The sequence below is a fragment of the Oncorhynchus keta genome, chromosome 31 (genome assembly GCF_023373465.1).
Source record: "Oncorhynchus keta strain PuntledgeMale-10-30-2019 chromosome 31, Oket_V2, whole genome shotgun sequence".
Classification (NCBI taxonomy): domain Eukaryota; kingdom Metazoa; phylum Chordata; class Actinopteri; order Salmoniformes; family Salmonidae; genus Oncorhynchus; species Oncorhynchus keta.
The window spans coordinates 1,910,461-1,933,257 of record NC_068451.1 but is presented as its reverse complement, the minus strand read 5'-3'; the positions used below and the strand labels follow the sequence as shown (position 1 = coordinate 1,933,257).

At 42.1% G+C, this 22,797-nt stretch overlaps 1 protein-coding gene across 3 annotated transcripts in view; it reads left to right on the top strand.

Annotated features, from left to right (window-relative positions):
• LOC118364191 (failed axon connections homolog) overlaps window positions 1-21,823 on the top strand; it is a 28,421-nt gene extending 6,598 nt beyond the window's left edge. For all 3 annotated transcript variants that reach the window (XM_035745494.2, XM_035745493.2, XM_052489291.1), the window contains 5 exons: window positions 565-700; window positions 936-1,132; window positions 10,270-10,487; window positions 18,171-18,287; window positions 18,783-21,823. In XM_035745494.2, the coding sequence (XP_035601387.1) occupies window positions 565-700; window positions 936-1,132; window positions 10,270-10,487; window positions 18,171-18,287; window positions 18,783-19,135 (1,021 nt within the window). In that variant the 3' untranslated portion in view covers window positions 19,136-21,823. The remainder of the gene's footprint in view (window positions 1-564; window positions 701-935; window positions 1,133-10,269; window positions 10,488-18,170; window positions 18,288-18,782) is intronic.
• The last annotated feature ends 974 nt before the right edge of the window (window positions 21,824-22,797 follow it).

Here is a 22,797-nt window from a genome sequence, read left to right as displayed (position 1 = left end):
ATGAAAATTACAGGCCTCATCTTTTTAAGTGGGAGAACTTGCACAATTGGTGGCTGACTAAATACTTTTTTGCCCCACTGTATATATGCCTTAATTTCTCAAAAATACTTCACTTTCATTTGACAAACAATTTCACATGGTTCTATGAACTTCACATGTTGGTGCTCATTGGTCCTTGTATGGAAATTCCATCTGTAACACAGAGCTAAGGGAATTGAAGAATTGTTCCTCTCGCTGCTGTGTCACCATTATATAATAGGACCAGGTGAGACCCTATCCTCCCAGTGAGATTACTAAGAGCCTGAAACAGAGATGTAACTAATCCTACACTCTCCTCTCTGATCAGGGCGAGTTACGATATTGTTCTCACAACACAAACTGACCTGGAAATAGCTGTACTGTTGTCACAGAAACGTTGATGACTTTTAAAGTGGCTGCCACAGAGATAAAACAATTGTTTTCAAGTATTTTATCTCATGGGGCTCCCACCTGTGTACTAGTTTGCTGTTGCCTCAGTATAGCACACCTTTTCAGTTGGCCTTTTTCTCCCCGGGTGTTTTCTAGGAAGGAGCAGGAGTTGGACTCTAAAGATGCCATCATCCTCCACCAGTTCTCCAGGCCAAACACGGGGGTCCCCAGCCTCTCACCATTCTGCCTCAAGATGGAGACCTACCTACGCATGGTGGACCTGCCCTACCAGGTACAATAGCCTGTGTATGATAAAGTAGAACTTGAAAAGTAGGACTGGTTTCCTTCACACAGATGAAGCTTACATTCCTGGACTAAAAAGCATTTTAAATGGAAATTCTCTTTATGCATGTTGTTTTATGTCCAGGGATTAATCTGAGTCTGGGAAACCAGTCCTACATATTCAGAAACAACTAGAGTGTGTCAATTTCCCACTGCTGAACCCCATTCTGTTCTCCCCCTTGCAGAACTACTTTGATGGGAAGCTCTCTCCGCAGGGCAAGATGCCATGGATTGAGTATAACTGGCAGCAGGTGTCGGGGTCAGAGTTCATCATTGACTTCCTGGAAGAGAAGCTGGGCGTCAACCTGAACAAGAACCTCAGTCCCCAGGAAAGAGCCGTGTCCCAGGCTGTCACCAAGATGGTGGAGGAGCACCTCTACTGGTGACTCAGTCAATTAATATAACCCCTTGTCCTCCACTGCTACATATATTTTTATTTTTATTTTATTTTTTATTTCACCTTTATTTAACCAGGTAGGCTAGTTGAGAACAAGTTCTCATTTGCAACTACGACCTGGCCAAGATAAAGCATAGCAGTGTGAACAGACAACACAGAGTTACACATGGAGTAAACAACCAACAAGTCAATAACACAGTAGAAAAAAAGGGGAGTCTATATACAATGTGTGCAAAAGGCATGAGGAGGTAGGCGAATAACTACAACTTTGCAGATCAATACTGGAGTGACAAATGATCAGATGGTCATGTACAGGTAGAGATATTGGTGTTCAAAAGAGCAGAAAAGTAAATAAATAAAAACAGTATGGGGATGAGGTAGGTGAAAATGGGTGGGCTATTTACCAATAGACTATGTGCAGCTGCAGAGATCGGTAAGCTGCTCAGATAGCTGATGTTTGAAGTTGGTGAGGGAGATAAAAGTCTCCAACTTCAGCGATTTTTGCAATTCGTTCCAGTCACAGGCAGCAGAGAACTGGAACGAGATAGACAGGGCAGGATGGATATACAGTGCCTTGCGAAAGTATTCGGCCCCCTTGAAGTGGGACACAATCATGAAGTGGAACGACATTTATTGGATATTTAAAAAATGTTAACAAATCAAAAACTGAAAAATTGGGCGTGAAAAATTATTCAGCCCCTTTACTTTCAGTGCAGCAAACTCTCTCCAGAAGTTCAGTGAGGATCTCTGAATGATCCAATGTTGACCTAAATTACTAATGATGATGATTACACACAGGTGGATTGTATTTAAGTCTCCGTATAAATGCACCTGAACTTTGATAGTCTCAGAGGTCCGTTAAAAGCGCAGAGAGCATCATGAAGAACAAGGAACACACCAGGCAGGTCCGATATACTGTTGTGAAGAAGTTTAAAGCCGGATTTGGATACAAAAAGATTTCGCAAGCTTTAAACATCCCAAGGAGCACTGTGCAAGCGATAATATTGAAATGGAAGGAGTATCAGACCACTGCACATCTACCAAGACCTGGCCGTCCCTCTAAACTTTCAGCTCATACAAGGAGAAGACTGATCAGAGATGCAGCCAAGAGGCCCATGATCACTCTGGATGAACTGCAGAGATCTACAGCTGAGGTGGGAGACTCTGTCCATAGGACAACAATCAGTCGTATATTGCACAAATCCGAGTGGCAAGAGTGGCAAGAAGAAAGCAATTTCTTAAAGATATCCATAAAAAGTGTAATTTAAAGTTTGCCACAAGCCACCTGGGAGACACACCAAACATGTGGAAGAAGGTGCTCTGGTCAGATGAAACCAAAATTGAACTTTTTGGCAACAATGCAAAACGTTATGTTTGGCGTAAAAAGCAACACAGCTCATCACCCTGAACACACCATCCCCACTGTCAAACATGGTGGTGGCAGCATCATGGTTTGGGCCTGCTTTTCTTCAGCAGGGACAAGGAAGATGGTTAAAATTGATGGGAAGATGGATGGAGCTAAATACAGGACCATTCTGGAAGAAAACCTGATGGAGTCTGCAAAAGACCTGAGACTGGGACGGAGATTTGTCTTCCAACAAGACAATGATCCAAAACATAAAGCAAAATCTACAATGGAATGGTTCAAAAATAAACATATCTAGGTGTTAGAATGGCCAAGTAAAAGTCCAGACCTGAATCCAATCAAGAATCTGTGGAAAGAACTGAAAATTGCTGTTCACAAATGCTCTCCATCCAACCTCACTGAGCTCGAGCTGTTTTGCAAGGAGGAATGGGAAAAAAATTCAGTCTCTCGATGTGCAAAACTGATAGAGACATACCCCAAGCGACTTTCAGCTGTAATTGCAGCAAAAGGTGGCACTACAAAGTATTAACTTAATGGGGCTGAATAATTTTGCATGCCCAATTTTTCCGTTTTTGATTCGTTAAATAAGTTTGAAATATCCAATAAACGTCATTCCACTTCATGATTGTGTCCCACTCGTTGTTGATTCTTCACAAAAAAAATACAGTTTTATATCTTTGTTTGAAGCCTGAAATGTGGCAAAAGGTCGCAAAGTTCAAGGGGACCGAATACTTTCGCAAGGCACTGTAGGTCTGTAACAGTTTGGGTCCAAGGTGTCTCCCCCTTTGAAGAGGGGGATGACTGCGGCAGCTTTCCAATCCTTGGGGATCTCAGACGATATGAAAGAGAGGTTGAACAGGCTGGTAATAGGGGTTGCGACAATGGCGGCGGATAGTTTCAGAAATAGAGGGTCCAGATTGTCAAGCCCAGCTGATTTGTATGGGTCCAGGTTTTGCAGCTCTTTCAGAACATCTGCTATCTGGATTTGGGTAAAGGAGAACCTGGAGAGGCTTGGGCGAGGAGCTGCGGGGGCGGAGCTGTTGGCCGAGGTGACTCCATATATGTCACAGCCATTCCCAAATTGCTCCCTACCCTCCCCCTTGGCCCTTAACCCTTGATGTTAGCATGTCTGAAGAGTCTAGATAGGTACACTATATATACAAAAGTATGTGGACGCCCCTTCAAATGAGTGGATTCAGGGATTTCAGCCATACCCGTTGCTGACAGGTGTATACAATCAAGCACACCGCCATGCAATCTCCATAGACAACTAGTGGCAATAGAATAGCCTAACTGAAGAGCTCAGTGAATTTCAACGTGGCACGGTCATAGGATGCCACCTTTCCAACAAGTCAGTTCGTCAAATTTTTGCCCTGCTAGAGCTGCCCCGGTCAACCGTAAGTGCTGTTATTGTGAAGTGGAAACAACTAGAAGCAACAACGGCACAGCCGCGAAGCGGTAGACCACACAAGCTCACAAAACGGGACCACCAAGTGCAGGAGCGTAAAAATGGTCTTTCCTCGGTTGCAACACTCCCTACCGAGTTCCAAACTGCCTCTAAAAGCAACGTCAGCACAAGAACTGCTCGTCAGAAGCTTCATGAAAAGGGTTTCCATGGCCGAGCAGCCACACACAAGCCTAAGAACACCATGCGCAATGCCAAGCGTCGGCAAGTTAATGTAAAGCTCGCAGCCATTGGACTCTGGAGCAATGGGAAAGCGTTCTCTAGAGTGATGAATCACCCTAGCCCATCTGACAATCCAACGGACAAGTCTGTGTTTGGCGGATGCCAGGAGAATGCTACCTGCCCCAATGCATACTGTCATCTGTAAAGTTTGGTGGAAGAGGAATAATGGTCTGGGGCTGTTTTTCATAGTTCGGACTAGACCCCTTAGTTCCAGTGAAGGGAAGTCTTAACGCTACAGCACACAATGACAATTTAGACGATTCTGTGCTTCCAACTTTGTGGCAACAGTTTGGGGAAGGCCCTTTCATGTTTCAGCATGACAATGCCCTCATGCACAAAGCGAGGTCCATACAAAAACGGTTTGCAGAGATCGGTGTGGAAGAACTTGACTGGCCTGCATAGAGCCCTGATCTCAACCCCATCGAACACCTTTGGGAGGAATTGGAATGCTGACTGCGAGCCAGGCCTAATCGCCCAACATCAGTGCCCGACCTCACTAATGCTCTTGTGGCTGAATGAAAGCAAGTACCCGCAGCAATGTTCCAACATCTAGTGGAAAGCCTTCACAGAAGAGTGAAGGCTTTTATAGCAGCAATGTGGAGAACAACTCCACATTAATGCACATGATTTTAGAATGAGAAGTTTGACGAACTTTGGTCATGTAGTGTATAAGCAGTGTAGTGGTAAAGTTCCCACCATATTGCTTCCATCTTCAAGGTCTGCAAAGATTGAAGGGTTAGTGCCAAGGGGAGGGTTGGGAATGAATTGGGACCGGCTAAGGTCACTCACTATAGTATTCCCAAGTGGTCATCCACAGCTACATTACGGATTTACTTACAGTAAATGCCTGGGAGTCTACATTATCGGTGAGTCACTGTCGGGCATCTGTCCTAGTGAGGCTTCTGCTGGGAAGTCACTGATACTGCATCCCAAATGGCACCCTATTCCTGATATAGTGCACTTCTTTGTAAGGAATAGGGTGCCATTTTGGACGCAGCCTGGTCCTTTCCTGGTTGGGGCCCAGGGAGAGGTAGTCTGATGAATGACACATCTAAAAGCATTTGTTTCTGTAGAGTAAGGGTCATTCATATAACTCTCTTTTCCACTACCTTTCTCTCACTCTCTCTTTTCTCTCGGTTTTTCTCCTGTCTTCTTTTTCCCATATCACCTCCTTCTCTAGTCTCTCTCCTCTTACCCCCCTCCCCCTCACAGGCTAGGTTTACTATTGATTACATTATTTATGGCTGTGCAGGACTATTGGGCTGCTTGTTGTTCTGTTTGGCCAGCTGAGGTTAGCAGCATAGGTTACAGCATGCTGAGATCATATACAGCTCTTCAGGCTGGTAAATTATTGATTGATGTTGCTATGACAACATGGAGAGGGAGGCTGCTCTGTGACAGAGATATGCCTCAGGGCCCAGATTCACAAAACCTTCTTTAGAAGACATTTCTTATCAACTGCAATGTTTTCCTTAGCTATGGACTTATGAAGAAAGCTAAGCAAAGTTGATATTCCTCAAAGGTTGTTGGAAATTTCTTGCGCTATTTCTTATAGCTAAACCCTCGTCTTAAACTCAGGGCAGTGAGAGAAGATCATGAAAGCAATTGAACATGTTTTATTCACACAAACCTAATCTGAAAGTTTCAGTATTGATTATTTTAAACCCAAGAACATGTCTTAGAACAGTAATCTCTGTAGGAAATATGTTAACATGATTGCCATTACTAGCTAGATAGCTCGCTAAATCGGTTGCCTAGCAACAAACCAATTAAGAAGATATTTGAGAAGTTCGCAAGAAAATCATAACATCTAAAGATAATGTTGAGGAATTGCACTTACGAATTATCTTATGAAATTTTTTTCTTTTTTTTTCTTAAGAAGCTTCTTATGATTTTGCGTAAGAAGTGTTTTGTGAATCTGGGCCCTGGTATGTGAGATTGTGCTGGTCACAATGTACGTGTACTGTATATTAGATTCAATGTTTGGTTTTATTAAAGATTGTCATTGGTCTTCCATTCCTATTGTGTAGAGCTCAAGTTGTTATAATTAAGTGCACTGTTTAATGGTATTGAAAGCATTTAAATAGTTATTATGATTTGATCTCAGGTCTGTCTGGTTTAGCCTCTGAAGCAAATTTTTCCCTCAGATCCTTTTCTCGACAGCCCAATCTTTTTTTGTCTAGAGAGCTGACTGTTAATTAACAATCACAATACATGCATTACTTTTGTCCTGATAACTGGAAGGTGAAAGCTGAATTCAGAATGTCTCTGATCTCATTGCCTTAGTGTTGGAGCAGGAGATGGTATGGTAAAATAAAAAACATCACAATATACAGTGGCAGCAAAGATGTTTTTTGGAACTAACCCAAGATAGTGCACAGCCTGTCGTTTCCAATTGGAACAAATTAGTCATAGTGGGCAGAACAAGCAAGTAGGGGATAGATCCAAGCACGAGATGGCGAGATCCTGTTGGTGCGTTCTAGCACGTAAAATAGCTTCCAATACTCTACTCAGCAAACTGGATGCAGTTTATCACAGTGCCATCCGTTTTGTTACTAAAGCACCTTATACCACCCACCACTGCAACCTGTATGCTCTAGTCGGCTGGCCCTCGCTACGTATTCGTCGCCAGACCCACTGGCTCCAGGTCATCTACAAGTCCATGCTAGGTAAAGCTCCGCCTTATCTCAGTTCACTGGTCACGATGGCAACACCCACCCATAGCACACGCTCCAGCAGGTGTATCTCACTGATCATCCCTAAAGCCAACACCTCATTTGGCCGCCTTTGCTTCCAGTGACTGGAACGAATTGCAAAAATCTCTGAAGTTGGAGAGTTACATTTCCCTCACCAACTTTAAGCATCTCCTATCTGAGCAGCTAACTGATCGCTGCAGCTGTACATAGTCCATCGGTAAATAGCCCACCCAATTTACCTACCTCAACCCCATACTGTTTATATTTATTTACTTTTCTGCTCTTTTGCACACCAGTATCTCTACCTGTACATGACCATCTGATCATTTATCACTCCAGTGTTAATCTGCAAAATTGTAATTATTTGCCTACCTCCTCATGCCTTTTGCACACAATGTATATAGACTCTTTTTTAAAATGTTTTATTTCTACTGTGTTATTGACTTGTTTATTGTTTTCTCCATGTGTAACTCTGTGTTGTTGTCTGTTGACACTGCTTTGCTTTATCTTGGCCAGGTCGCAGTTGTAAATGAGAACTTGTTCTCAACTATAGCCTACCTGGTTAAATAAAATAAATACATAAATTCCGTTAAGGAACGCCTACTCTGTAAAGTGCAAGTGTGCAATAACTCAATTTGCACTTGAACTCCTTATAAACAATGTCATTTAAAAAAAAACTTAGTCCACTCTGTTTGTAATAGATTCTAGTTTTGGGAACAGAAAACTGCAGACCGAAATTGGATAAAGAAAAATATATACCAGTTTCATTTAAGGATCAAAACATTTACAACTGTGCCATATATATTGCAACAAATATATATATTTAACTAGGCAAGTCAGTTAAGAACAAAGTCATATTTACAATGACTGTCTACACTGGCCAAACCCTAACCCGGACGACGCTGGGCCAATTGTGCGCCACCCTATGGGACTCCCAATCACGTCCGGTTGTGATATGTCCTGGAATTGAACCAGGGTATGTAGGGACGCCTCTAACACTGAGATGCAGTACCTTAGACCGCTGCGCCACTCGGGAGCCCAAAAGTTGGGAAGAGATTTTCGATGTAGAGATTCCATTGCACATGGTTTATGAATTGACACGCAAGACGAATCCGGATTCAAAACTTAGAATTGTTCAATTTAAATGATTATACAAAATTCTTGCAACCAATATAATGTTATATATATATATATATGGGGGATACCATCTTCCCAGCTCTGCAGATTTTGCTGCAAGGTGGCAGAGTCATTAGATGATTTATTTTGGTACTTGTCCAGATGTAGCTAATCTTTGGTCACAGATCCAGGAATGGCCGAAGAATTGAAACATTTACCCGGAGCTAACTCTCCAGATAGCACTACTGGGTGATTTGAAAAGTCGATCAAATCGATTAATAATATAATAATACTTTGTAAATTAAAAATGTAACATTTTGCTAAATCGGTCTCAACTATGAGAATAGAACGTTTCATAACTTTGTGAAGCATCACAGCACAGTTGAAAAATATGACAAATAGAAATCCAATATAGATGGTGTTAAGAGATAGATGGGAGGAGTTGAGTGAAGCTGAAGGGTGGGACTAATAACAACAAGATTAACCAATGTAAAATATACTGTGTCTGAAAAATGTGTGTAGGTTCAGAACTTTTGTCAAACAGCACAGTTAAAAATATATGACAAAATATATGACGAATAGAAATCAAGCTGGATGGTCTTCAGAAACAGATGGGAGGGGTTGAGGGTAGCAGAAGGAAAGCAAATAAAAGATAACTATTGCAAAATAGTTTCTGTCCATAAAATGTATATAGTATGTTTAAGCTGGAATTAGAAGCCCAAGTGTTGTTGTTCATTAGTTCTCCCCAATTAGGGGAGCGGTGGTACGATTAGTGGAAAATATATTTTCGAAAGATGTGTATATGTATATACAGTACCAGTCAACAGTTTGGACGCACCTACTCAATCAAGGGTTTTTCTTACTTGTATTATTTTCTACATTGTAGGATAATAGTGAAGAAAACAAAACTATGAAATAACACATGGAATCATGTAGTAACCCAAAAAGTGTTAAACAAATCAAAACATATTTGAGATTCTTCAAAATAGTCACCCTTTGCCTTGATGACAGCTTTGCACACTCTGTGCTTGACACCATCTATCAAGCATGGTGGAGGCAATGTGATGGTCTGGGGGTGCTTTGGTGGTGGTAACGTGTGTCACAGACGTCCTAAGAAGCGGACCAAGGTGCAGCGTGGTGAGCGTACATATTCCTTTTTTTTTTTAAATGATGTCGCCAACAATAAACAATACAAATCGGCCGCGAAGCTTACAGGGCTAAGTGCCCTTAACTTTGTTAACTACCCACACTGAAGGAGGGGAAAAAGGGCTACCTAAGTATGATTCCCAATCAGAGACAACGATAGACAGCTGTCCGTGATTGAGAACCATACCCAGCCAAAACATAGAAATAAAGAGACAGAAAACAGAATTCCCACCCCACATCACACCCTGACCTAACCAAATAGAGAAATAAAACATCTCTCTAAGGTCAGGGCGTGACAAAGTGGGAGATTAGTACAGGGTAAAAGGGATCTTGAAGAAGGAAGGCTATCACTCCATTTTGCAACTCCATGCCATACCCTGTATGGTGCTTAATTAGAGCTAATTTCCTCATACAACAGGACAATGACCCAAACCACAGCTCCAAACTATGCAAGAACTGGTATTCTGTCTAATGGAGTGGCCAGCACAATCACCGGATCTCAACCCTATTGAGCTGTTGTGGGAGTATTTTGGCCGTATGGTATGTAAGAAGTGCCGATCAAGCCAATCCAACTTGTGGGAGGTGCTTCAGGAAGCATGGGGTTAAATCTCTTCAGATTAACTCTACAAATTGACAACTAGAATGCCAAAGATCTGCAAGGCTGTAATTGCTGAAAATGGAGGATTCTTTGACAAAGCAAAGGACACAATTATTGTTCAAATGAAAAATCATTATTTATAACCTTTTGTTAACGTCTTGACTATATTTCCTATTCATTTTGCAACTCATTTCATGTATGTTTTCGTGGAAAACAAAGACAGTTCTACGTGACCCAAAACTTTTGAACGGTAGTGTGTATACACCTACAGTGTATATCAGCCAGCCTGTATTCACCTGGTCAGTCTATGTCATGGAAAGAGCAGGTGATTCTAATGTTTTGTACACATAGTGTATGTGTTTTCATATGGTTACACTATACTACCACTGGGTTAATAACCTGTATTATGTTTGTGTAACTATACAAGACAATAGCTTACTGCCAGTAGACAAGCTATCTGTGTGTTTCTATATAAGACTGTACTATAACCTGTATATTTGTGTTTCTATACAGGACAATAGCCTATTGCCAGTGGGTAGACAATCTGGAGGAGACCCAGAAGATGCTGCCAGTCACTGGTCCTCTCAGTGACATGCTAAAGTGGATCCTCGGCCACCTGAACAGCAGCATGGTGCAAAGGGAGATGTACGGCCATGGCATCGGACGCTTCTCCAAGGAGGAAGTCTACAAGCTGATGGAGAAGGACATGCGCACGCTGGCCGAACTGCTCGGTATGTATGGAGGGGTACAGGGGGGTGGGAGGTTAGGGGTAGACAGAGGGTTAATCCCAAATCAACCCTTAGACACTACCCTTAGGCCTTGGCTCTTGTGTAGATATGAGAGGATCGGACAGGTGTAAGCAATATAGCAACAATTCTACCTGGCCTATCAGAGGGAAGAATGGCGCAACAACCATATTACTTGCAGTGATCCAATCCTTTCACATCTGCACAAGTGCCTAGGTGGTAGGGACTAGGGGATGATTTGGGATTCAGGGAGAGACTAGGGGCAACTGAAGAACAACTGATGACGTGGCCAATTTCTTAATGCTCTCACAGTATTGTCAGAGTGTTGAGGAATTGGCTACTGATGATGGAGATATGAGGAACAAGGGTTAAGGAAGGCTTCCTAATGATCCGGTATCGATTATAACACGGGGTCATTTGAAGTTCACTGTAAGATTTACTTTGTCGTAGGGTATGTCCTTTATGCACAGATCCATTTGACCCTCTTCCACTCTAGCGGTGAGATACTGTATGTGCACTGTGCTTCCAACTACAATATGTGTTTCAAATGTATTTTAGTAGGGAAAAGAGCAGAGAATGTCTATTGATTTTGGCGTAAAATCTTTGCAAGGTCGTAAACTATAGTGTAATGTGTGCAATCTGAATTTACTTTAACGCTTTGAATACAACTACTATAACGTCAAACTGTTCTCCTGGCTGTCTGGGTGTTTCTCTGTGGGTATGATGGTAGTTGGTGTTGTTGGTTGGTTGGTGTTGATAGTTTATTTTGTTATTGAATATTTAAAACATACAATATACTTGCAGTGAAGTCGTTCAACAACTACATCACATTAGTCATCTAACAGCCTCCCATTCAGAGCGCCACACAGAAGCAACCAGGGTTAATGCCCAGCTCAAGGGCACGTCGACAGATCTCCTACCAGCCCTCCAAGACCCCCCCCCCCACAGTTCCCCAAGAGCTGCCCCTCAACCATCCAAGTACCCCCCCCGAGAAAAAAAGTTATAAAATAATTCCATTCCCCACCCCCCCAATGCACCAACAAAATGAACAAAAGAGGATCAAAGAGAAAGACAAAGGAAGAGAACAATGCAAAAAAAAACAAAAGACATCAAGCTCAACAAAAATCCTAACAGCAAGGCCAACTGAATATGTTTGAGTGCATGTATGGCACTATTTACCATGTGTGTGTCCGTGTATGTGTGCATTGGAATGCGAGTGTGTATATTGCATGTGTACAAACACCTGCACGGCATCAAATCAAATCAACGTTTAATTGTCACGTGTGCCGAATACAACAGGTGTAGAATGCTTACTTTACAGGCCCTAACCAACAGTGCAATTTTTAAAGTAAAACATATGTATTAGGTGACCAATCGATAAGCAAAGAAACAAAAGCAACAGTAAAAAGACAGTGAAAAATAACAGTAGCGAGGCAATATACAGGCACCGGTTAGTCAGGCTAATTGAGGTAGTATGTACATGTAGGTATGGTTAAAGTGACTATGCTTATATGATGAACAGAGAGTAGCAGAAGCGTAAAAGAGGGGTTGGCGGGTGGTGGGTGGCGGGACACAATGCAGATAGTCCGGGTAGCCGATGTGTGGGGGCACCGGTTAGTCTGGCTAATTGAAGTAGTATGTACATGAATGTATAGTTAAAGTGACGATGCATATATGATAAACACTGTAAACGTTTTACACTGTAAAAACACTGCCCCTCAGTGTCATTCAAACATACTTTTTGTTATGTTTTTATTTTGACTTTATTTGACTTTTCTCTTTGACCGTCATTCTATCCCCCGCCCAGCAACTCCACTCCCACTTGTCTCCAATTCCACATCCCAACCCTCAGCTTCCCTCAGCCCATCCCACCTATCTCTGCTGGCCACCTTCTTCGGATTTCTATGCACCATATGCTATTTTGCAATCTGTATGGCACAGTTGTCAACATCCTGGTCCACAAATGAAACTGGTATACTTTCCTATTTATGCTATTTTTATTCCTCCGCCAGTTTTGATCCTTTATATTGGGCAGACAGACCAGTTCCCTACCTCCTCCCGCTGCCACCTGCTTCTTCCATTTTTGGGGTAATGCTGTAATCAATTGGTTGTAATTTTGAATTGAGCCTGCTCGGCCTCCGACCGCAAGGCACTACAAAGGGTAGTGCGTACGGCCCAGTACATCACCGGGGCCAAGCTTCCTGCCATGCAGGACCTCTATACCAGGCGGTGTCAGAGGAAGGCCCTAAAAATCGTCAAAGACTCCAGCCACCCTAGTCATAGACTGTGCTCTCTGCTACCGCACAGCAAGCGGTACCAGAGCGCCAAGTCTAGGTCCAAGAGTATTTTAAACAGCACTACCTGCATGCACATAATTATCTTAATTACCTCTACACCGGTGCCCTCGCACATTGACACGTTGACTCTGTACCGGTACCCCCTGAATATAGCCCCACTATTGCTCTTTAAATAGTTGTTTTTCGTAAACTTTTGTTGTTGTTGGTATTTTCTTAAACTGCATCGTTGGTTAATACGGGCTTGTAAGTAAGCATTTCACTGTAAGGTCTACTACACCTGTTGTATTCGGCGAGTGTGACAAATACAATTGGATTTGATATGGGATGTGATGTAGTGAGAGTATGTATGATGTCTGTATAAGAGTAAGACTATAATGTGTGATGTCCAAATCAATAATAACCCAGCCAATTTGCATGGTTGAGTGTCTGTGTGTAACATGAAGTGAGAATAGCGTTAATATTCAGGGTGATACGTGTAATCCCTATCCTATCACCATCGTAGTTGCATCATAAGTACCTTTTTACATAATTGTCATTGAAAAACACATCCCAGCATTTCCACTGCAATTGACATTTCACACGATCATGAAAGAGACCTTTGTTACAGGAATTAAATTCCTACATGTTTTAATACCCAATTAAAATGAAACACTCTTTCAATTCCTAAGAATTTGTAAGGCTCTTATTTGCATAAAATGGACAGAGACCAGTCTCAAAATCAATCAGCAGCGGTTATTCTCGAGAGCACTGAACATGATACAGTTTACCACAGGTTATAAACTGAAAATGACGTCATTAGTTTTCTAACTGTCCCGTCTCTTCTTCACCCTGGTACAAAGGCTGTATAGTTCTCAAGCCCTCCCACATCGTCTCTCCTAATTTAGATAATTTATGACCCGAGCCAAGGTCTGCCTGTGTAGATAAGCATTCTAGCCAGTCTGGCGATAAGTTCATTCATTTCTACCAAGGAACAGACAGTCATTGTTCTAATTCTACACACATTATATTCAGTACTAGGATTAAAAGAAAATTCATACATCTATACAGCAACATAATAATATTCTGATTAGTCAGTCCTGATTGAAATGTATACATAATTAGTCATTATTGATAAATGATAAAATATATGATTAAATATTATACATCCAATCACACATCTAGTTTTATTAAAATATTAAAAAGCATACTTCTATTTTTATTAGACATATTTATTGTTATCAAAATATCACCTAAACATAACCCAATTATTGCATTCACACTGACTGTTTTTAGGCCAACATCAGAATCATAACTCTTCTCATCAGAATTTTCGTTACAATCTTCATCGAAACAAGAAACAACCTAACATCTCTAAATATCAAAATCTCTAATCAAAAACATAAGTTCCTCGCATATGAAGAACCCGGATTCATTCATCTATTTAGGTTTGAGGCATGTATCCATCATTCCACTGGTCAGATCTTGGAATCAGTCCATATCGCACCATCTGTTTTCTCATTGATTTCTCCAGAGTCCTGGAAATTAGATCTCATACACAGGGAATTAGACAATAGCCACAAAACTAAACCAGTTCACACAAAACTAAAACAGTTACACAGATGAAGGTAACCCATAATACAGTGATAACATAGTAGTAACATTTTTTCCATTTTCCAAACATACTATCAACCCAATTAGTCAAAGAAAGATCCACCCCAGAGTTTTCTGCCAAACCGTGAGCCAGGGTGGTCAAACCAGCTGAGGCTTCGGTCACTGATTCGTCCGGAGCTGTGCCATCGAGAAACAAATCATCTACACCCACTCCCACCCTTTCCAGCCAACAAACATATCGAAGATGTAATGAATGAATTGGCAGAATAGAATTAATCTCAATACATCTCAATATAATGAATCCAGTTCACATTCTTATTTGAGTGTGGACCACTAGAAAATACTTAACTCTAATCCTGCTACGATCTGATTTCTTGCTTTGAACTCGTCTGATATCCCCCGTAGAACCCCAATGTTATCAATATATATATTATCTCGTCAAAAGACCCAGATGGAGTACTTATTTTCTCCCGTTTGGCCAACTTCATTTCTTGGAGTTGAATGAGTGTGAAAGCCATTCCCAAATGTACAAGGGAGCATAATCCTGTCCAATCTGTCGGTAAAACCTCGCCCTGACATCATTACCCCACACAATCTCCAGATGTGAGCCCTGGCCCACTTTACCTTATTGAAATCCCCAGAGTTCAAACAACCTGTCAAATTAGACATGGTCTCGTCAGTGGTAATATTCTCTGTCCAATTGCAGGTACTAACTTCCCCTACATTTTTCCCAAGAGTACTGTACCGGGCCAAACGGTAATAATCTCCTCTGGTCACTGTAAAGGGAGGAAGTCTTGATTTAATGGGAACCTGTGGATATAAATAGTGCAAATCAATGCAACTGTCATTATCTGGCATTCCTGCTTTCGTGAACAGCTTTACCATACTGGCCTAACCTCCTCTACCCGGAACCGTACTAGGGTTTCGACCAAAAACTGGTCATATCCAACATACCATAACCCTAGATCCTCTTTCATTACTTTTTAAAGGGCAAGGTGTATCTTTATGCAATTACATCCCTCTCTCTGGATTACAGTCAAAAACTCTCACCTTCACTATACTCTACCTCCTTCCATTTATTTTTTTATTTTTTATTTCACCTTTATTTAACCAGGTAGGCTAGTTGAAAACAAGTTCTCATTTGCAACTGCGACCTGGCCAAGATAAAGCATAGCAGTGTGAACAGACAACACAGAGTTACACATGGAGTAAACAATTAACAAGTCAATAACACAGTAGTGGGTGAGTGGATTCATATAGCCCTCTCTCTCCGTATGAGCTATGACCTGTGTCCACGACCAACATGGAGACCTGCACCGATATATACCATAATGGCTCAGAGTCCTAGACTGCCATGTAGTTAGAGACCCCATTTGGTCTACATAAAACCCCATTGAGAGATCCTTCCCAACCTCTAACTTCCTGTCTACCCAGATCTAGGGATCTCTTATGCTTGTTTGGAATAAAATCCTCATTGTCAATTACCACTCTCCGCATACTCAGGTGGGACGTGCTGTATCAGGAATATGGCACCCACAATAAGACAGCTCAGACGAACAGCCCTCCGATGAAGCACCACCCTTTTCCCAGAAAACATATCACCAGTAAGAGGCCAAAACACACCTTCACTTCTATGAACGCTCACAGCTGGGGAAAAGTCGGGTATAAGGGAATCTTCAGTAGGAGTTTGACCCCCCTTACCCTAAAAGGTTGCGGCTCCTCTCCTACCTCTGTGATTGTTCGACAGGGTCAGTGTGTCCTACCCTCCTACAATGTGTGATACGCACCCCTGGAGCTCTTTCGGCTATCCTCACCGCGACGGCAGTCACCAGGAGTGCTTGGTCTGGCCCCTCCCCACCATGCTGCTTCCCGTCTATTCTCCTCGGGGACTGGGTTGAGTGAATCACCTTATCCTGTAGTTCACCTGTAGTGCATAAATCCTGGACATACAGGCTTGGTTAACAAACAGTTTCTCATATGTTCTATCTGATTATATCTTTAACTTCTATGCCTACTTGTTAGCTAACGCTATTATATTCAGTACTAGGATTAAAAGAACATTCATACATCTATACAGCAACATAATAGTATTCTGATTAGTCAGTCCTGATTGAAATGTATACATAATTAGTCATTATTGATTTTAAAAAATCGCTTTACAACCTTGCATTACCATAGAGTGCGGCAGGGTAGCCTAGTGGTTAGAGCATTGGGCTAATAACCGAAAGTTTGCAAGTTCGAATCCCCGAGCTGACAAGGTACAAATCTGTCGTTCTGAACAAGGTAGTGAACCCACTGTTCCTAGGCCGTCATTGAAAATAAGAATTTGTTCTTAACCGACTTGCCTAGTTAAATAAAGGTGAAATGAAAGATAGACAGCTTCACTACAGTACAAATGTATCCTGTACAATATGTTATTATTCCCCAATGTCCCTATTCGGATATCTTCCCCTTGCTTGTTGTAAACATAGATAAATATGTAGACAAAGACATATAAAAGTTAGATAAACAAAAAAAAGTTCTCAACAATTGAGAGGGGAGAAGAGAGCGAGATCAAGTGTGTGTGTGTGTGTATGTATAAGTCCGTATGTGTAAGCGAGCATGTAATTGATTGCGTGTGGTTTCATATCAACTTCGTAGGGTTCAGATATTTTTATAGTCCCATACTTTTTTTTTCGTAACCGGACGTCCCCGTAGAATTTAGTACAGCCATGGTGTTATGAAGCTGTCTTGGAAGAACTGTCCATCTATAAAGAGTTTGTCCAAAATGAGAAAGGCACGCTTAACCCTCTCCCGCCTCTGCTCTGTACAGGATACAGCCTCTTGCGGCGTTTGTTTGCCTCCCGGGGAAATTGGTCATTGAGACCGAATTTCGTCCCTTTAAGCTCACTTCCCCTGCTTTTGATCAGCTCCTTTCATTGGCTTCAAACTTTGCGATGATAGGTCGGGGGCTCTTGATCTTGTCGCTCCAAGTCTGTGCACTCGGTGGAAAGCCACCTTATTTACAGTCTCTAGAGAGGAAGTTTCAAGGCAGATGGCATGAACTCTCTGATCACCCCCTCTGGATTATTGGATGCGTCCTTAGGAATCCCAGAAAATATTAGATTTTTTCACGCATGCTACGGCTTTGTATGTATAGTAGTGACTCCCTCATCACCTTGTTTTCCCTGAGTAGACAATCCATGTTGGAATCGAAGGTTACCTTGGCTGTGAGTGCCTTGTTCTCTCATTGGAGTGTGAGAATTTCACTCTGGCTAAACTCCGAACTCCCACGCAGCCCTGCTGATTCATATCGCGTGATTTCTGATGATGTTCTCAATTATATTGACTGATTGGATCTGTATGGGGTGACTTTTCAAGTGTTGCATGGATTCCAGCAAGAGCACTATCCTCTACTTAAACGGTAAGTAAATCATCCTCTTTTTTTTGTTGGGTTAGAGCTATTTTGTGAGTTAGCCGGATCTTTCCACAGTGGAGTATGTTGTTCCTCCATAGAATAAAGCTGTTGATACTCGTCGATTTCCCTCAGGATCTCCTTAGTATCCAAGTTAACTCTGAAGAGCAACCAGTTGTCTTTCCCACGACGACAGAAGATGTAATCGATGAGTTGCAAAATACTCGATCCCACTTAAATACAAAGTTGCTTTCGCTGTTTTGCTTGTAATTTACAAGCTGCTCCGTGAAGAGTCTGAGGCACTCAGCAGGCCTTTCTTACGGTGTTCTCTTGACTGATAGTTGGTTGATATCTGTTACCGACCCCAGCTGTTCATCTGTCCTGCAGGAGATAAGAAGTACTTCATGGGGCCTAAGATGTCGACAGTAGATGCTGCTGTGTTTGGTCACCTGGCCCAGGCTATGTGGACACTACCCGGCACACGTCCTGAACAGCTCATCAAAGGTCAGTTCAATCTCTCAGCCTCTGGTTGAAATGTTTTACTCATACTCACAATACCAAAGCATCATAATTGGTTGATTTTTAAAAGTGTGAATTGTGATTGTGCTATTATTGTGTTATTATGTTGTTATCAAGATTGTATAACAAATTATCTACCTAATGTATTGTTCTATAGATTTAAAGGCATGTGTGGAATAGGATGCAATGGCCTCATTTTTTTCTCCAGGTGTACTTGCCTACTTCTTACACTAGATGACAGTGAAAGACTGTAATGTGCAGTTTTGTTGCACATTTACTAATCATGGTTTGTCTTTAGAGAACAGAGACAATCAGAGACAAAAGTCCAGTCTCTTTTTATTTTTAGTACTGTACAAAATCTGACAATCAAAGTCTGAGTATGAAATCAGAGGACGCTCTGACACTGATGTACATTTTTCCTTGAGTACTGACGTTGGAACCTGTACTTACTTCCTCTATCCCCTGTCCACTGTGGTTTAGGCGAGCTCATCAACCTGGCCATGTTCTGTGAGCGCATGCGGAGAAAGTTCTGGCCTGAGTGGTTCGTGGACATAGAGGACGTGTACTATGACGGAGCAGACACTGACAGCAGCGAGGGCTCTTCTACAGGCCTGATGGACTTTGGCCTGTTCTCCCGGACAGACACCATGGAGGAGAGTGAAGCCTCTGACAAACACACACACTCACACACTCACTCCCCCGATACGGACCACTCGCTGTTCGACTCGGACGTGGGCACGGGCTCGGACAATGGGCCGCAGCTTAAGTGTGACCCTCCTAGTCCTGACCCTCCTAATCCTGCCCCTTCCAGTCGCAAACCTCCCAACCCTTGACCCATCCTTACCAAGGCAGGTGGGGTGGGTTTGGCTGAGGCAGTCAGACGGCCCGGGAACTCCAAACTAGTCAGGGTGCTGCTATCTGGCTTGGCATCATAGAGCTGCGGAACAGAGAGGCACAGTTCTCGCTTCTCCTGCTGCCCCTCCCTCTCTTCCAGAGATCTGTGCTCACACATGGAGGCGCAGTTATATTCCACGATGACTGAAAACTATATCCTAACCGTGTATTTGTATGCAGAGCGTATAAATCGAACCCCGTGTTACAATGTGATTTCCTCACCCCGAGTGATTGTGACATTGCCAATATGGCACTATCACAGACATTGCCTTATTTGTGTCAGTTGTCCAAGGCTACAGGTTAGTGTAAAACGTCATGAGAGAGATTGTTGGTTGAACCAGTGAGTGGAGTGTCTGTCCATGGAATACAGACAACATGGCTGTTTCTTTAGAAATGTAGCTAGTGAAAGAGAGACGACGATTGATGATGGTAGCAGAAACATGAAAACACTGGATTTTTTTAGAGAAAACCGAGGTCAGTCATTTTGACACATTGTAAAGAGTGATATATAAAGAGTCTTTGACTTGGGTGGCTGCTCTAGTCTGTGTCTTACTAACGGTGGGCTATTCTACCAGTAGTCCTATGGTTTGTGGCTTGCTGCTGAGCATCAGCCATAATCACTGGCCTTTCCATCAACTCTGTGTCTAACTTCACTCTAGTAAAGGAGATTGGGATGCGCAAAAGGAACTGGAGATGGAACATTCTTGTCGGAGTAGAGGCGACTCTTGTATCTCACCACTAGAGGGTGCTGTATCTATACATTCATCCTGCTGTCTATTTAGCTCTATGGTCTCGAGTCCTGTCGGTTTCTGCAACTTGGAATGTTAAAGGCCCAATGAAGTCAAAACGTGATATTCCTGTGTTTTATATACATTTCCAAACTATGAGTTTGGAATGATATTGTGAAAATGATGATAAGGCCCTTTTAGTGTAAGAGCTGTTTGAAAAGACAGCGCTTTTCAGTCTATTTTGGTGGGATGGAGTTTTGGCCTGCCTGGTGACATCAGACCAATAAGAATAGACCATAAAGAAATAGAGTTCCAAACCTGTGCCAATAACAGCTTAGTTTTCAGTTTTCCCCACCCTCATCCAGACCACTTCCAGACAGTCCTAGCTACATTTTTGCTTGAGAATTTGCTCTTTGCTAAGAAGCTGTTTTTCTTTCTTTTTGACCATTTGAATTGAAAACAGTCTCAGTAAGGTACTTAAATATTACACAGAAATGATTTAATATTGAGATAAAAACAGCTGCATTGTTTAATGAAATAATAACAATAATACAATGCATTCGTTTTCACTTCAGTATTAACACCATACGAATACAGAAAGTTGCTGAAACAGAATGGAAAGGCCCGTTTGTAGCAAGTAGTGTTATCCCTTTACGTGTGTGCGTGCGTGCGTGCGTGCGTGCGTGCGTGCGTGGCGTGCGTGCGTGCGTGCGTGCGTGAGAGAGAGAAAGAGACCGGAAGGATGATAGTGGGTTGTAATATGACTACGTTACCAGGTATGATATAAGCCTTAGTGCACAGAAGTTATGAAAAGAGGGGTTGAATGTGAATCGTGAATGCAGATTGATTTTTGCTTTCTTTACTCAGTAACTCTCAACTTATTTGAAAACAGTGAAACCAGCACTTTGTTTTTATTTGTGATTAACTTAAGTTTGCGATGTTTTATCGTTTGTATCTTTATTGTTCTCACGGAGAGATTTTTGTTGCATGTTGTTTAAAATGGGCAAAACTAATGCACCTAGGACGCTGGGGATTGTCGTGATAAGATGGTGAGGCCAAATGAATGGAATGAGACATGTACATAAATGACACAGGTCACTGGATGTCTGTGTGGTAGCTAGGCATTCAAGTTGAACTATTGATAGGTGTATCAGGATGACCTTGAGAGAAGATCATGTTTATACGCAAAGTTGCAATGTCAAAGTCAATAGTTGTTTGCAAAGGCACATGGACAAAAGACCAAATAAAAGAGTAAAATGTCAATCTGCTAGGATTATAGTCACCCTACCTCCCAATGATGAAACATAAAATTGCAAAACAATGGGGACCAAGACACAGATCTGTCTAAACCTTTTCTCAACTGTCCTTTAAGTGTCTTTTAATTAGACTTTTTGTGTCTGTACTTGAACAAATATCTTTGAGGGTGTTTGATTGAATTGCATTGTCTTATTGTTGAAATGATTTTATTTTAGAAGTATGGGCAGACCAGACCTGCAATGAGAGAACAGCAGAGGAGGCAGCATCATATGGGGCAGAGCTGCCTCCAGAACACGATTCATCCCCCCAAAAACGTCAACCTGCCTTATATTATTGGGATGCGTTTTTACCATGCTACATATGGATAACTCATTATATCAGTGCGACTACTTTGTCAAGCTATATTAGAACAGTGTATATCCTGTTAGTGGAAACATTACCTTACAGGGAAATGTACATAAGTGTGATAAACTCATGAATTCACTGTAACATACTGACAAACTACCTATGAATGTCCAATTATGATAACCCGTAGGTGAGGTGGCTGTATGACTGATTACTCTCAATGATTTCATTAAACAATAGCTGTGATATTTAAAAAATATATATTAAAAAAAAGGATCTGTGTATGAGTTGTGTTACTGTGTGTCTGAATGTTGGTATTTTATACTGTAAATGTACTACATTTGCGCATTCAGTATTTAAAATAATTAATTTCCCAATTATTTTCACCTCTAACATTATTTGCTTGTGTGCATATATTAGTATTCTACATATTAGTACCCTATATTATTACTCTGCATTTATTGTGTGTGCTTGGGTCTGTGTGTGTTTAGCATGTGAGCCACAGTGTTTTCAATCAGGCTAACGAGTGGCAGGCATCCAGGCGCGGAGGCGGGCTGATTAAGGCTCTGCCAGGAGCTGGAGGCAAGGAGGGGTTAGAGGAGGAGGAGAGAAGGCTGGGGAGAGGGGGCTGTGTGGTGGTGCTGGGCTGGGGGAGAGAGGGCCACGGATCAGGAACCAGGATCCCCAGGGATGGAGCAGGTGCAGGCTGCGAGCGAGGCCTTTGGGCCCAAAGGGACACACAGAGCTTAAAACAATCTGCACAGCTCCTTTTTTTTTTCCTGTTCTGAAACATCCCACCTCTCTCACTGCCTCTTTCTTTCTCTGTGCCCCCTCTCTTTCTTTTTCTCCCTCTCTCACTCCTTAGCCCTCTCCCTCTTTTTCTCACGCTTAACAGATCAGCACTCCACAAAGAGGGATAAACACAGAGAGGAAAATTAAAAAGGGAACTCCCCTGGCACACCAAAACAAATTAGAGCAAACAAATTACACTGAGTCAACACACAAACACTGGAGCATCTGTGGCTCTGGACTGACTGAGGGAAGCTGGTGGTGTCCTCAACCTCAGACACCACCATTACAGCCACCATACAGTACTGTACGCTCTCTCAAACCAATCCACACACTACACTCTCATAGAGTTACACTAACAAACTTGAACAGATTAACTCCAAATATTATATTTACAACAACAACAACAACAAATCTAGTTGTTATACCATGAATGTGAATTCACGACTAGAGAATGAATCTGAGATTGTTAGCTCAGTATA